We start from the raw sequence: 14,692 nt of genomic DNA on the forward strand, positions 1-14,692 counted from the left end.
CCACACCGTAAAACAAAACCCTGCCCAAATATAAAACCAGTGAAACAACATCAAGTATGTTTAAGAATGAGACCGAAGCACATGTCTATATATATGCAGGTTAAAAATTTTGTGATGGTTATTATTTCTTGCATAGTAAGAGTCTTAGTGAAGCCAGTAATTGTAGGTAATGAGCAGGCTCCCTGGTTGACAGTCTATGCTACTTATTTCATGCCAGCAGCACATTTAACAGCATAGATACATCAGCAATTATATAGAATCAAATATAGAGCCTATAGCAGCATATATATACAGCAGCATCTATCCATATATATATTTCTCAAAGTCCGTCTGTTGGAAATCCGTCTATAGCTATTATTAGACTAGCTGAGCTAGACAACAATGCATACTCCAAGTCACGGCTTACCATCATTGGATGCCTAACCTTATTAACTAGATTAGTGGAGTTTTCCATTGGCAATATGCCAGGCCACTAGCGCGAAAGGTGCAGTTGTTTGACAAAGTTTTAAAACCTTCACTGTTGTTTTTATTTTTTTTTAAATTTATTTCAACTACGTGACACACTTCTCTCATGATATGTACTTTGAAAGTTATAATGGCAAATGTTGTTATATGTTAAATACAAATCAATTTTCTGTTTCAAGACTTCTATTTCACAGACAACGCCGGGTGGCACAGCTAGTTTGTTTATGTATATAAATCTCAGTGTTTGTTGGTCTTTTTGCTGTCATACCTGTGTCCAGTTATAGCGATTAATATCTAGCAACAAAGAATCCATATTGCAGAGGGTTTGATCTCGGAACTTCCTGTTCATTAGGCGACAAGCTTACCCTCTATGCTACACAGGATACAATGGATTCACTGGGCAGATAGTCATTATCCAGGGTTAAAATACGCATAACAACACTGTGTTATGCGAAACGTCACTAAAGCTTGCTCTCACTGCTCTTATTAGTAAGCTTAGCATATGTATACTAGCTTACTCAAATTAACTAATGGCAACTACATTACCTGCCATCATTTATAAGCTGTTTTTCATTACCCAGTCAACACCGGGAATTCACCTAGTGACAGTAAATATATAGAAGTAGATAAAATTGTAGATGCGTTTTCCTTTATTTGGAGTTTGGATTGTATTTGTAGTTGCGCGGCTTAAACTCTCTGAAATTGGTATCTGAATTGATCAATTGATCTGAAATTGACATTTCTTTTATAACAATGAACTTTTGTTTTGCAGTTTCTTTTCACCCCGAATCATTTGTAGTTGTCCTCTTATAATATAATTGTATTATGAAACAGCTGAATTTGAGCATGGCTCACCTCAAATATACACTTTTATCATGCATATAATTGTTATCTTAAATATTAAAATTAAATGGAATTGCTTTATTACATATACTTCACATTAAAATAGTATAATTTCATAGACTTAAATAAAGACATTCATATAATTCTTTATGTACATTGTACAGCATAATCATATAACTAGTCGGCCATGGCCATCAATATATGATACAAACAACAGTGCAGTATATAAAATAGATAAGATGATATGTAACCTTCAATAACAATTAAATAACTAGTAGATTGTCAGTGAAATGGATAAACAAAAAGGACCTGTGAGTATGAACAGATCACAGCTCAAAAAGCGGTTGATCGTAAATACGAATATGTGCATATATTCTGTGTGTATGCAATACAACATATAATATAGTAAAACATACTCAGAAGTACAAATAGCAAGTATAAATCCTAGCCATCTGGTTGATTCCACCCTTCAGTTAGTTGATGAGAGGGTTAAAGAATTTAACATGGCGACAAGTTCCTGTAAATCAAAATACAGAAACTATGATTGCTAAAATAATTAAACGATACGTGTCGAAGCAGAGAGCGAATATAAAAATAAGGAAAAAGCAGAAAGACAACTCCACAGACTGAGGCAGAGGAAAGCATGAAAATAAAAAGATGCCACGAAAAACATTCCAACAATGAGACATTATGTGATTGTTTGATTATTACACATACAGGTAACTACTATGATATGCACCTGCTGACCAGTGTCATTTTCATCAGAATGGTAATTTGTGTTGGAGCAAAAATCTGTTTAGTTAATTTGTTTGTCGAATACGTCTGGCCAGAGACACTACTTTCTGTATTACAAGGTATTAAAACCTTAGTTAAGCGGCTTACGTATTTCACCGTGTTCGGCAGAAAGAATCTAGCGTTCAGATGTATGTTTTCAGATAGGAGGTAGACAACTTTCAGATGGTAGGAAGGTAGTCACCTCTCCAATTGGAGGGAGGTAGACAACTCTCAGTTATGAGGGAGGTAGACAACTCACAGATAGAAGAGAGGCAGAAAAAAAACTCTCAGAAAAAAGTTTCAATTTGTAATCTTTCATCAAATACTACATAGTCTGCACTGGTTTGTCAGCTAAGCGCATGTGCGTCAAAAATCATGCAATCTATATGCGAGAAGAAAATGAAAATACATGCAGTCATCAAATACCAGGGTTGAAAGTCTGAAAGAAACAACCACCTGGCTAGGCCCAGACTTGGATATTGTACCCCAAATCACCTGGTTGGTCAATTTGAAATACATCCCCTAAACACTGGGAGTTCCCTATGGGGCGCTCAAAATCCACGCCCCCCATTGAACAGTGTGAAGAAAGGTATGAGAAACATGGGCCTTTTCACTGGCTTGACTGTGAAAACCTCCCCTAAAGTAGCAAATTCATTGACAGTGCCCCATAGCTTGAAAACTCTTGTAAGACATGATTTTGGGCTGAGTCTAATGGGCCTTTTGGGAGGAGTATCAACCCTGGGTATAACGGTATGAGTGTAACACTGATTAGAAGACTATACCTTACCGTAGCCAAGGAATCGGATGGGTTCTGAGCATCGGTGTAAGATGTGAAATGATCTTTTTCAGGACAGACGAAAAGAATGCTCGTCATCCCCAATTTCTCAAGAAGCTGCCAATATACATCATATACTATCTGAATGTCCGGCATGGCATTGTATGGGTAATAAAAAGCAGTTTATACATAGTGACAGGTAATGTAGTTGCCATTGGTTAAGTTGAATGATTAGCCAATGGCAAAACTAGCAAATTGGCTAATTTGTGTAACTTAGGCTAGTAACATAACTAAATTTTAATTATAATAAAAGCTGTGAAGCCAGCTGGTAATCATCGTTAGTGCAAGCACACTAGGTGATGTTGTCATGTGAGTCATGAGAAGCGCGGAGATATCGTTGGCGTGTGCCTTGGGCAATTCACTGGCGAGCAATAACGCGGACAAACTCACAAACAGACAATAAACTTTGTATCACCTGTTTCTTTGTTAATAAATTTAAGTAAATATGGTGCCCTCTAGACAATGCCGTAAACAACTTCTGCTTTTGTTATTAGGCCTATCTCACAGTCACAAGCTAAACACTACAAGAAGATATGAAGAAAAAAATAATTCTTGTACTTTTAATGATAATAATTAGCGAACTTTTTACAAAATTTATTTTATAGTAGTTATTAATTTTTAATATAATAAATATGTATCATTCTCAAAATAGTCAAATTTCGCAACCATTGACTTGCAAATGTCGGTTTTCAATTGTGTTCTTTGTAATTCTTGTGTGTTGTGTCGTACATGACTGGTTGTGCTCCCATTACATCTATGAACACTTCAGCGTTAGTTTTAATCGTAACAAAATAGCAAAATGTTGAATGTTGGTAAACATTGACGCAAAAATAGGAGCCAGAGCAAAGCATTCAGAGAAAACCAACCAGCCAAAATGCACCCCACACGTGATAAAGTCCTGATAGGGAAAGTCTAGTGTTATTGCTCAGCATCAACTTGCTGGGCGATATCGCGCTACATATCGCCTTATGTGTGCCTACATCGCCTTTACAAGTGATGTCACATACTACACAACGTCAGTATGTGTAATTTACTTGATGTAATAAATATGACAATAATTATTCCATTGTACAGCAATCCAGCTGATTGGCCTAGTGGTTAAAACGTCTGCTTGCAAACCTGGAAGATGTAAGTTCAAATCTAGTGCGAAGAGAACTTTTCATTCCTTAGACCTAATTGCTATAACTAGACAACAAACACTGCTATATATATGTGTATGTATATGTATATATATGTATATATGTGTATATGTATGTATGTATATAGAGATGGTATACCTATCCCTAACATATAGCTAGTATATAGAGCTGGTACCTCTATCCCTGGCTTATTGGCTACATATTATAACCACACATTTTTCTTTTTCTAATGAAGGAAATAGGATAGATTTTTGAATTTCTATTGGCAGCCATAAAAATGAAATATAAAATAAAAATAAGAATATGAATAAAAAATATAATAAAAATATGAAATAAAATGTTTGGCGATGACCAGAAAACAAGAGAACCTTGTGCAGATTAATGGACTCATTCCTGAACGAAGGACTCTCCACTTGGCCATAAGCTATGAGAATGCTTGGAGGGTGAAGGAAGAGGATTGGATCAACCGGTAACCTGTAGAGGGGACTCACTCTCTGCGCACTCAATCTGTAGGAGACACAGAGTAGTGACTTTAGTCATTATCTGATTTGCCTACAATAAGGCGTAAGGACTTCCTTCGAAACACTCACTGTTCCATGTAGAGTTGGAGGAATATGATAACAGCTTTGTTTTATAACACTTGCTAACTAGCATAAGTTTTCAACCATCTTCTCACCCGCTGATCCAGCAACAGTATAAGAGCTGATGGATTCTGGACACTTTTCAGGAGCTACAGGCACCGAGAACAAAACATTAACTCTTCTTCCATTGGATAATCTTCTTTGAATCTAAACCGTTTTGATGCAATACGGAAACGCCAAACATCATCAGCAAAAAAAGCTGTGAATCTCTTGACCCCGCCAAAATGTAAGCAGATCATTTTAATATAATAATAATAATGAATAATGAGACTGGCGGATAGCCAACACACAGCTCTAGTAAAGTCAGATTAATCGCTGCAGAGGCGCTGGTCGTTATGAATGGCTATTCGAACTTGCAAAATTATTTATGAAAGTGGAAAAACGCCGTTAGCATTTCAGTAGAATAAACAAAGATGCTACTAATGCATAAGGATGATGCATAAGAATTTGTGAAGAAACATTTTGGGAATCATACGTTTGGAGCCATTAGTTAGGAAATACAAGACTGAAGGTAGAGCTGATGATAGAAATAGTCTGATGATAGAAATAGCTGGTTAAGTCTAATTACAAGTCTAATGAAGTCTAATTACACTTGACTAACTTAGTTTAAATGTTGTTATTATTGCTCATAATACATCTTCACTTTATCAGCGTTTTGATTGCAATTACAAAACGGCAATGTCTAGAAACATTTTAAACATCATGTTTGAACTTACATGTAAGTGTAATGTTATCTTTAGCGCAATTGTACATTTTGTATTTTAGGTTTCTTTTTGTTTATGTCGATATTTAATGGTACTTGATAATTGTGATGACCCGGGCTAAAGTGCTAAACAATCTTTAACCAGCCAATAGATAAGTTTGACCAGCCTTTAAACTGTGCGCCTGTTATTATTATTATTATTACCTGCTGTTATTTAAGATACGTTCAGTATTCATCATAAATAGCTACTTGCAGACAAATCCATTCAAACCACGATTACCATGAAAACACAGTTTAGCATTTGTACTTCTTTAGCAAGTCACACCGAAAAATATTTTTGAGTTACTTTGAAAAGTTTTCTGGTGCAATCTGAACCCATTACAATAGAGGTTTATTACAAATGCACTTTGTTTCAAAACTGTTGAACAGATAAAAATACAAACACGTGATGTCAATGAGAGACTCAGTAGTGTTTTATGACTTACTTACTGAGAATAGCGATGAGTTTCAAATGGCAACTCAGTGAGCATCATAGAGACAGGAAGTGGTACAAGTATAATGAAAACATGACAGAAAGTTACATAATGTTATAAGAAGTTATATAATGAACAAATGTCAGGAAGTGATATAAAATAATGAAAACATAAAAAGTGGCATATTATAATGAAGATATGATAAAAATGGATTTATCAGACAACTGAGACTGAAAGGACAAACACGAAAAAATGGAGAAGCAAATAAAGCGAGAAGCACAGAACGTATAAATGAGACAGAGTAACACATCAATTAATATATGACAAGAAGTGTTTCTATAGGAAGAGGTATGCTGCAAATACAAATCAGGATGTATTATGCTGCAGATATGACAGGAAGTGACAAGAAGCAGTGTGGATATATGACAGAAAGTGACAATAAGCACTGTGGATATATGACAGGAAGTGACAAGAACCACTACAGATATTTGACAGGAAGTGACAAAAACCACTACAGATATATGACAAAAACTGATATCAAGCAATATAAACATAAGTGTGTAACTTACGAATCTCCTAAAGCCAGCTTTGGTATATTAATTGAAGTCTTCAGTAGGTTGGTTACATCAAATACACCCGACAAGAGAGCCATTCCTGTAACACAAACCCCAACCGTAGATGGAACCCAAAAGTAGAATTAAGGTTGTTAAAATGGGTGTGCGCATGAAACAACAAAACAAGGTACAACAAAAACAAAGTGTAAACTCTGAACTTTAACTCGCCCAGGTTTTAATATATGGGTCAAGTTAAATGCCACTTACCTTTGATCAGCTGCCTAGCCTTAGGATTGAGTCTGTTGTCTATGGCCAACATGACAACAAGATGAGCTCCTGCACTGTGACCTGATAGCACTATAGAGCTGCCAAAGAGAAAGCAACACATTGATTGCTGTTTTTCATGTTTACTGATAACTGTTAGAGAGTTCCTAACATGACATGACACTGATAGATGAATATCAAAGATCCTAACATCACTTGACACTGATAGATGAATATCAAGGATCCTAACATGAATTGACACTGATAGCTGAATATCAAGGATCCTAACATGACTTGACACTGATAGATGAATATCAAGGATCCTAACATGACTTGACACTGATAGCTGAATATCAAGGATCCTAACATGACTTGACACTGATAGATGAATATCAAGGATCCTAACATGACTTGACACTGATAGATGAATATCAAAGATCCTAACATCACTTGACACTGATAGATGAATATCAAGGATCCTAACATGAATTGACACTGATAGCTGAATATCAAGGATCCTAACATGACTTGACACTGATAGATGAATATCAAGGATCCTAACATGACTTGACACTGATAGCTGAATATCAAGGATCCTAACATGACTTGACACTGATAGATGAATATCAAGGATCCTAATATGACTTGACACTGATAGATGAATATCAAGGATCATAACATGACTTGACACTGATAGCTGAATATCAAGGATCCTAACATGAATTGACACTGATAGCTGAATAGCAAAGAATCTAAAAGGACTTGATAAACATCAAAGGATCAAAACTCTTAGACTTAGAAAAAAATACAGTCAATAGTTATACACGTATTTGATGTTTGACAGAGCCAAGCGGTGTGATGTGCAGATGAAATCACCTACCAAGATATTTGGATTCTATCATAGAATTAAAAAATTACCAAACCATGCAGCATCACATGACCATCAAAGTTATTCACAACTCTGAAAACTTATCAAATTCAACAATTTAACCAAACAATCCCTGACTGTTCTGTCCGTGATTGTGATGCCACAGCATCACCATACGAATAGTTTGCACTCTCAACACGAATTGTACATGTAACTGCAGACACAAACCACTTTACACACACATGGAGAGCGTGAATATTAAATCAAAGCAGTCAATCTGCATTTCTGATGTACCTCTTTCATAGCTGCATTGCATTCATGTAGTAAAATTTAGTGTTCTGTTTGGATTAGATAACTGAGTGTTCAAATTTAACATTGGATATTTTAATATGAACACCAATGCGTAAGTCTGAGTGTATTAATGTAACAAAAACCCAAAAACAATAACTAACAACATTATAAAAAATATCTTTGTAACAAATTGTCCAAAAATTTCAACCTGTTAATAATTAACTTAATTTTACTATTTGTATCAAACCACTGACCGATCAAGTTATTGTTTAAACCTCGATAGCGCGCCTCGTGAACTAAGACCTAGTTCAGTGACCTTCGAGTGACCTTCGCTGAGTCTTAGGAGTTCAGCTTAGCAAACCTGAACAAGTAAAATCTTTACTTTCAACTGTGAGAAAAGCCGCTGCGGTGCATTTTAACAGTTGCTTTCAGATGATGACCCTGTGCTGATCTTTCAGATGGAGACCCTAGTGCTGCTCCACAATGCTGCCAACTAGTGCTGTTCTGCAATGCTGCCAAATAGTGCTGCTCCGCAATGCTGCCAACTAGAATAAGCAGAAATGCTTGCAGACTATTAAGGAACATATTGGTACTGGAACCAACACTGGCTGTGGTACTGAGACATGATTGTAACTAGTAAAATCATAAAACTATGAGACTGAATAGAGTGCGCTGTGTACAGCTATATGACTGACAACTGGTTGAGTTGAAACAACTTCTGCTATGGCGAAGGATGCATCAAACCCTGTAGTCGCTGGAGTGTGAAGGAACTGTTTTAAATGAAGAAATATTGAAAATAAAACAGAAATTTATTTCACGACATTCTTACTATTTTCAAATGGCAAACGTTTTATTTAAAGGGTCGCTATCGGCAAATTTTCAAAGATTTTATTACAAAGTATAGATATTTTTCCATCATTTGAGATTTCACTTGTTGTTTTAGGTGATCTGACTGTCAGGAAGAACTTTGATTTCTCAAAGTTAGTGTATATGTATGTGTGTGTGTCCCTTCAGCTATGGCTATTAAAACTTTGGAACAAAGAATTCGTACCGGAAAAGATTTGATCTCGGACCCTCCCATTCACCAGTCCAATGCCGTACCGATTCAGCCACAGAGATTGAAAGACTCGCTAGGCCATATAGGTATGTCGCTATATGGGAGGAAATACCATGAAGCAAAGTCATTGCGTACTGTCATTAGAAGTCCTAGCTATTATTAGTAAGCTTACTGAAATTTTCCATTGGCAATGTGCCAGGCTAATAGCAAATGGCAGACAACTTCCATGACTTCTCATTGTTTATAAGCTGACTTTTAATACCCGGGCAACGCCGGAAAGCACAGCTAGTAAGTGATAAAGATGCGGTCTCACTAGCATCGGATGCTTATATGTTTGCCAAGCATTTAGAGAAAAACAATGGGACAAACTTTAACCAGCCTATCGTTAAATCATTTGAAACATCTATAGAAATGTATCTGAAGCTATATTTGAAATTTTATTGGAATAATGACCAAGGTTGATTTTAGGAGTTACCCCATTTATGAAATGTCGGCTTATTGGCTATCACAGCTAGCTGATAGTTTAAGTTCTTGTAGAATGCTTATTGAAGCCGTATATGCGGTAGCATGAGCAAACTGGTAAAATTTTACACACAGAGCAGAGGCATATGAGGAGTTATCTAACCATTTCTCTACAGATTCATCTGCATTTCATCTGCCTACACAGTCCACTGACAGATACTAAACAAATACATTTGGGGTTATGTCCTCAATTAATCAAGATAGAATTGTCTGAAATTGAACCAGACACCAGTCCCTGCTGAAATAACCAAATACCTGATCTGATGGTCTGAAGCGTATTCTGCTAGTTGGTTGACAGCGTCTACAGCTTGCGTAATGATATCATCCAGAGTCAGCTGCTCTATGTCCAAGTAGCCAATCCCGGCAAAGTAGTGCCCAGCAGCGATGACAGGGTGTGCCAAGTGCATTGAGTTTGCCCTAAAACTAAAATCTTTCGGATGTAAAACACAAGAAGAACTATAAAGAAGTTATCTCCCCTGTTTGAACAGAACTTTTGTAATGCCATTGTCAGGAAGCTGAGCCCGATTTGTGATATGGAGTGAAAGATGCCACTAGCAGAGTTGTGGTCAATCAATAGTATGCAATAATAATTCCATTAAATAATCATTAAATTATTTATTAGCAATTTAATTTAAAACAAAACTTTAGATTTAAATTCCAAATTTATTGATTAATGCAGTTTTTTGCAAATAACTTAATAATTCAATTATTAACCCATTTTTTCCCAAATGGTTGACTATTTAATGAGTAATATAGGTTTTCACAATACCTATATGGTGCTACCAGAAGAAATAAATCAATAAATAACATGGCATGGTAAGGTGATGTCATAAATGCAAAAACAAAGATTTACACAAGACTTGAAACTACTGTTTGGGTATACATCTTATCTCTTTTGACAAAAGATAAAAAGAATAAGCAATATAATTGTTGAGTACATCTTTAGGTCAGTATAAAATATATGAGTGCGTGTTTAGGTCAGTACAAAATATAATCATCATACTGTGGATATCTGGTACTTGAGAATTGACAAACTTAGTTGACAAATTAATTTGGTAATTTAATGCTCAATGGAATTCTAACATAAAATAATTTATTAATTCAATTATTAATGCAAGTTTATAAACCAAGGATTAATTATTTTAATCATTCATGCAATTTTAAACTACCAATTAATTATTATTTTCATTCAATTGTAATTACTACCATCCCAACACCGTTCGCTAGTAACATCTTTATTCAAAACTGACCTTATATGGTCAAGTCTGAATCACAAAGCAGAAGTTAGAAGACTTTGTACGCAAAAGCACGACAATGGTACATTTCAGAAAACACAGAGCTCTATAAGTCCAACTTGCCCAATCATGCTATGAGATAGTGCGAAGGGCTAACAGGCTAACCATGTGACACAAGGGCTAACATGTGACACAAGGGCTAACGTGTGACACAAGGGCTAACATGTGACACAAGGGCTAACATGTGACACAAGAGCGAACATGTGACACAAGGGCTAACATGTGACACAAGGGCTAACGTGTGACACAAGGGCTAACATGTGACACAAGGGCTAACATGTGACACAAGAGCGAACATGTGACACAAGGCTAACATGTGACACAAAGCACAACTCAGGAATGGCAGTGCAAAGTATGGACTCATAATAGGAACAACAGGTTAGGGTTCAATTATTAAAAAAATGACCGATAGTGACAGGAATGACATCCAACGATCGCTCCCTGCAACTGGACAGGTCTACTTTCCTCCGTCGAGGTTTTTGATACTGGACTCAGACATGTCTAGCTATAATCACAAAGTCAATATTTGTGCTCTTAAAAAACACATACAGTTTCTGCTAAGCAGACACCATAGTTCATCTTTGAGATGCAGAAATAAATACTATAGTATTTTCAGCGAGGTGAAATGCCTAAAGAAATACTGCAAAAAGACAAGGCAAGCACTGATGTGCATACAGTCACACCTCTACCTACGAGCGGCCCCACATTCGAGACAATCAAGATATGAGCAGGATTTCCAGCAAGTTTTTCCTTGAGATACGAGCTGGTTCTCGACGGCCACCATATGGCCAAATATGTGAGAGTGCGCTTTCGAGAACAGCATCGCTCAATCTTTCTTCTCAAATCAATTTGAAACAAGTTTTTGAAAGGTTAGCTAAAAGTTATAGCAAAAGCGAGGCAAAAAGTGCCAAACCAGGATATTAAAAAATTAAAGTTTAGAAAAAGATTACAACTTAGTTTCAAGTGTGTGTTTAGTAAGCTAAACTCATTCAAGTTAAATTCAAAGTTTTTGTAACTTAGAGTCACCAAACTTTGGTATACCAGACGTTGCGCTGTCAAGTCTCTCTCAGACCGCCGTTTGCCACTACATCTGTCTCGAAGGTAAAAACCTACAGTAGTGTACATGTATAGGGATGTTACAGTTTATTGCACAATTTAACAACTAAATAGATATTTGTTAGTTTGTTAGCGTAAGTACTGAATTGCAACAATTAAAAACATGTCTTCCGCTGTAATATTCTGTTTTATGGTTTTTTTCATAATATGGTAACGGATTAATTTAAATTTAGTTAATTTTTATAGGAAATAGTGCCTTGAGACACGAGTGAATTGACATACGAGTCCCAGAATGCATTAGGCTCGTATGTAGAGGTACGACTATATTACTTACTGCCCCTCCTGCCAATAGCCTCCGTGAAATAGTGCAAAAAGTGAGCAACTCCCAGATGTAGAAGCGGGAGCTATCACATCTATCTCCTCATAGACTCTCTCACCGTATCTTATGGTAGTCAGCTGATCAGAGAAGCAAGAGTAAGCCTTGTCAGCACCTGGAATACAACAAATAGCAGTCTGAAATAACAACAATCATTTTACTTATGCCTGATGATATCAGTGCTGAAACAAACCTCTATGAATACAACTCTATTAATAACTGTCCGAGGGCACAACTCCTCTAGGCGCAACCCCTCTGCAACTAGGCATGTCTCCATTTGTCTAGGTTTCCTTGTCACTGGACTCAGAAATGTCCAGCCACGATCACAGAGTCACTGTTTGTACGATAATGCTCTTAAAAACACACACAGCCTCTGCTTGCAATGAGCTGAGTAGACATAAAACTCGATCTTTGAAGAGTTGCTCTCACTTATTGTAAGTCTCCAAGAAGTTGTAACCATCGTTTGTAAGAATAGCACTCAAATCACCACTACTACTTCTGTAAAACATTAAACTTTGTAAAACAGGCCATAGTGTTGGTATTTACCTTCTTCAGAACAGACATTTAGCAAGAAACATTATTTAATTTACCGGAAATGCCATGCACTATAACTATTGCGCTATAACAGAATACTATTGCACTATAAAAGAATACTATTGCACTGTAACAGAATACTATTGCACTATAACAGAATACTATTGCACTATAACAGAATACTATTGCACTATAACAGAATACTATTGCACTATAACAGAATACTATTGTACTATAACAAAATACTATTGCACTATAACAGAATACTATTGCACTATAACAGAATACTATTGCACTATAACAGAATACTATTGCACTATAACAGAATACTATTGCACTATAACAGAATACTATTGTACTATAACAAAATACTATTGCACTATAACAGAATACTATTGCACTATAACAGAATACTATTGCACTATAACAGAATACTATTGCACTATAACAGAATACTATTGCACTATAACAAAATACTATTGCACTATAACAGAATACTATTGTACTATAACAAAATACTATTGCACTATAACAGAATACTATATTGCACTATAACATAATACTATTGCACTATAACAGAATACAGACAGGTGACACTTTAAATATGTTCAAAGTTAAGGATCTTGATAAGAATTAACCAGTCTACAAGTTATACTTGACAAGGAAACTAGCAACTACAGGAACAGACAACTCTCTAAAGGATGAAATGCCTAAACAAAGCTAAATCTAAACTTTAAGGTGGTTCATTAGATGGGTAACAATGAAGAGTATAATAAAAGTGACTTTTTCAGAACTGGCTTCTACATAGAAACATTCCTTTACAGCGTTTACTTGTTACAAGTGAGTAAAAGTAAAGAGAAGACAAAGTGAACATCCCTTTTGAATTTTGGGAGAAGACGACTTCCACATGGACCAACGGCTATGAATCTAACCAACCATTTACATGAAATACGTAAATAGAGAACAAAGTGCAAACAAAAGGAGCCTCTACTTGTATAGACCGCCAAAAAAAGCAAATAAAAAAAAGCCGACAAAATGGTTTTAGTCAGAATAGACAATCACTAATGAGTTTAAATCCGTTAAGCAGATCTGAGGGGCGTGTATAAGTCTTATCCCACCTGATTTACATGCAGAGAGATACTCTTGCAAGATCTCTGCTGGAGTCCAGCCAACGTGGTCAGGACATGGCCACCCGCTAGGAGTGTATTCCACTTCTGCTGCCTGTAACAACTAGCCATATTTAGGTGTATACAGTCATATTAGCCCACACCTGCCTATCCAATGATAAGCCCGAAATTTCTCTGTGAATTTTCTAGCAACTTTTGACACAAATTTGCAGTTCAACTCAAAAAGAAATATTAATTTTTTTTAATATCTTGAAAGGCTAATTTATTAGAAGTAAGGAAGAAGTAAAGACAATATTATTCATCAAAAGCATTCCAAATAAAAGGAGTTGACAGATGAAATTGGGAGATGAATGTGATCATTGATTTCTAGTTTTTTTGAAAGAGTATAAGCTGCCATTATCATGAACAAAACATGCAACAGATTCTATATATATGCCATTATCTACAGAAACGTTAGCCATGAAAAATACTAAGATGCCAAGGTGTACAATCCTTCATATGGAGCAACATTCCCTGTTTCTTGTTGTGACTACCCACCTCATCAATTAATGGCTTATCCATCTCCAAGACTTTCCTACCGTTACCAAGACCCTTAGCAAGTCTGTTTGTGTCTCTACAACAGAAACAGTTCAAGGCTGAAATGACAACACAAAGATGTACACCTGAACAGTAGCACACATTATACATCAGGAATAATGTCTTTAGTAATGATATATTCATTTATACATGTACCCATTGATGTACCCAAATATGTAGACCTGAACAATAGCACACATTATACATCAGGAATAATGTCTTTAGTTATGATATATTCATTTATACACGCACCCATTACGACTCCATTTTATTGAGTAGTTCATAGCTTTCACTGATGT

At 36.0% G+C, this 14,692-nt stretch overlaps 1 protein-coding gene across 1 annotated transcript; it reads right to left on the reverse strand.

Moving 5' to 3' along the window:
• Positions 1 to 1,304: 1,304 nt before the first annotated feature.
• Positions 1,305 to 14,431, reverse strand: LOC137396828 (kynurenine formamidase-like). The gene is made up of 9 exons (XM_068083138.1): positions 14,355 to 14,431; positions 13,809 to 13,911; positions 12,115 to 12,271; positions 9,685 to 9,852; positions 6,695 to 6,792; positions 6,443 to 6,527; positions 4,425 to 4,563; positions 2,870 to 2,974; positions 1,305 to 1,825 (listed from the first exon to the last, which is right to left on the reverse strand). The coding sequence occupies exons 1-9, from the start codon at positions 14,376 to 14,378 to the stop codon at positions 1,778 to 1,780; spliced, it is 927 nt and encodes a 308-aa protein (XP_067939239.1). The 5' UTR covers positions 14,379 to 14,431; the 3' UTR covers positions 1,305 to 1,777.
• Positions 14,432 to 14,692: the final 261 nt, after the last annotated feature.

The sequence above is a fragment of the Watersipora subatra genome, chromosome 5, assembly GCF_963576615.1.
Source record: "Watersipora subatra chromosome 5, tzWatSuba1.1, whole genome shotgun sequence".
NCBI classification, from domain to species: Eukaryota; Metazoa; Bryozoa; class Gymnolaemata; order Cheilostomatida; family Watersiporidae; genus Watersipora; species Watersipora subatra.

Excerpts from the sequence above, each read along its gene's own strand:
- LOC137396828 (XM_068083138.1), bottom strand. The coding sequence starts at position 14,378 with ATGGATAAGCCATTAATTGATGAG. Across the intron at positions 9,853-12,114 it reads GGCTATTGGCAGGAGGGGCA|TTTTAGGGCAAACTCAATGC; the intron begins GTAAGTAATATA and ends GAAAGATTTTAG. Across the intron at positions 2,975-4,424 it reads AGTCCATTAATCTGCACAAG|CTTCTTGAGAAATTGGGGAT; the intron begins GTTCTCTTGTTT and ends GTATATTGGCAG.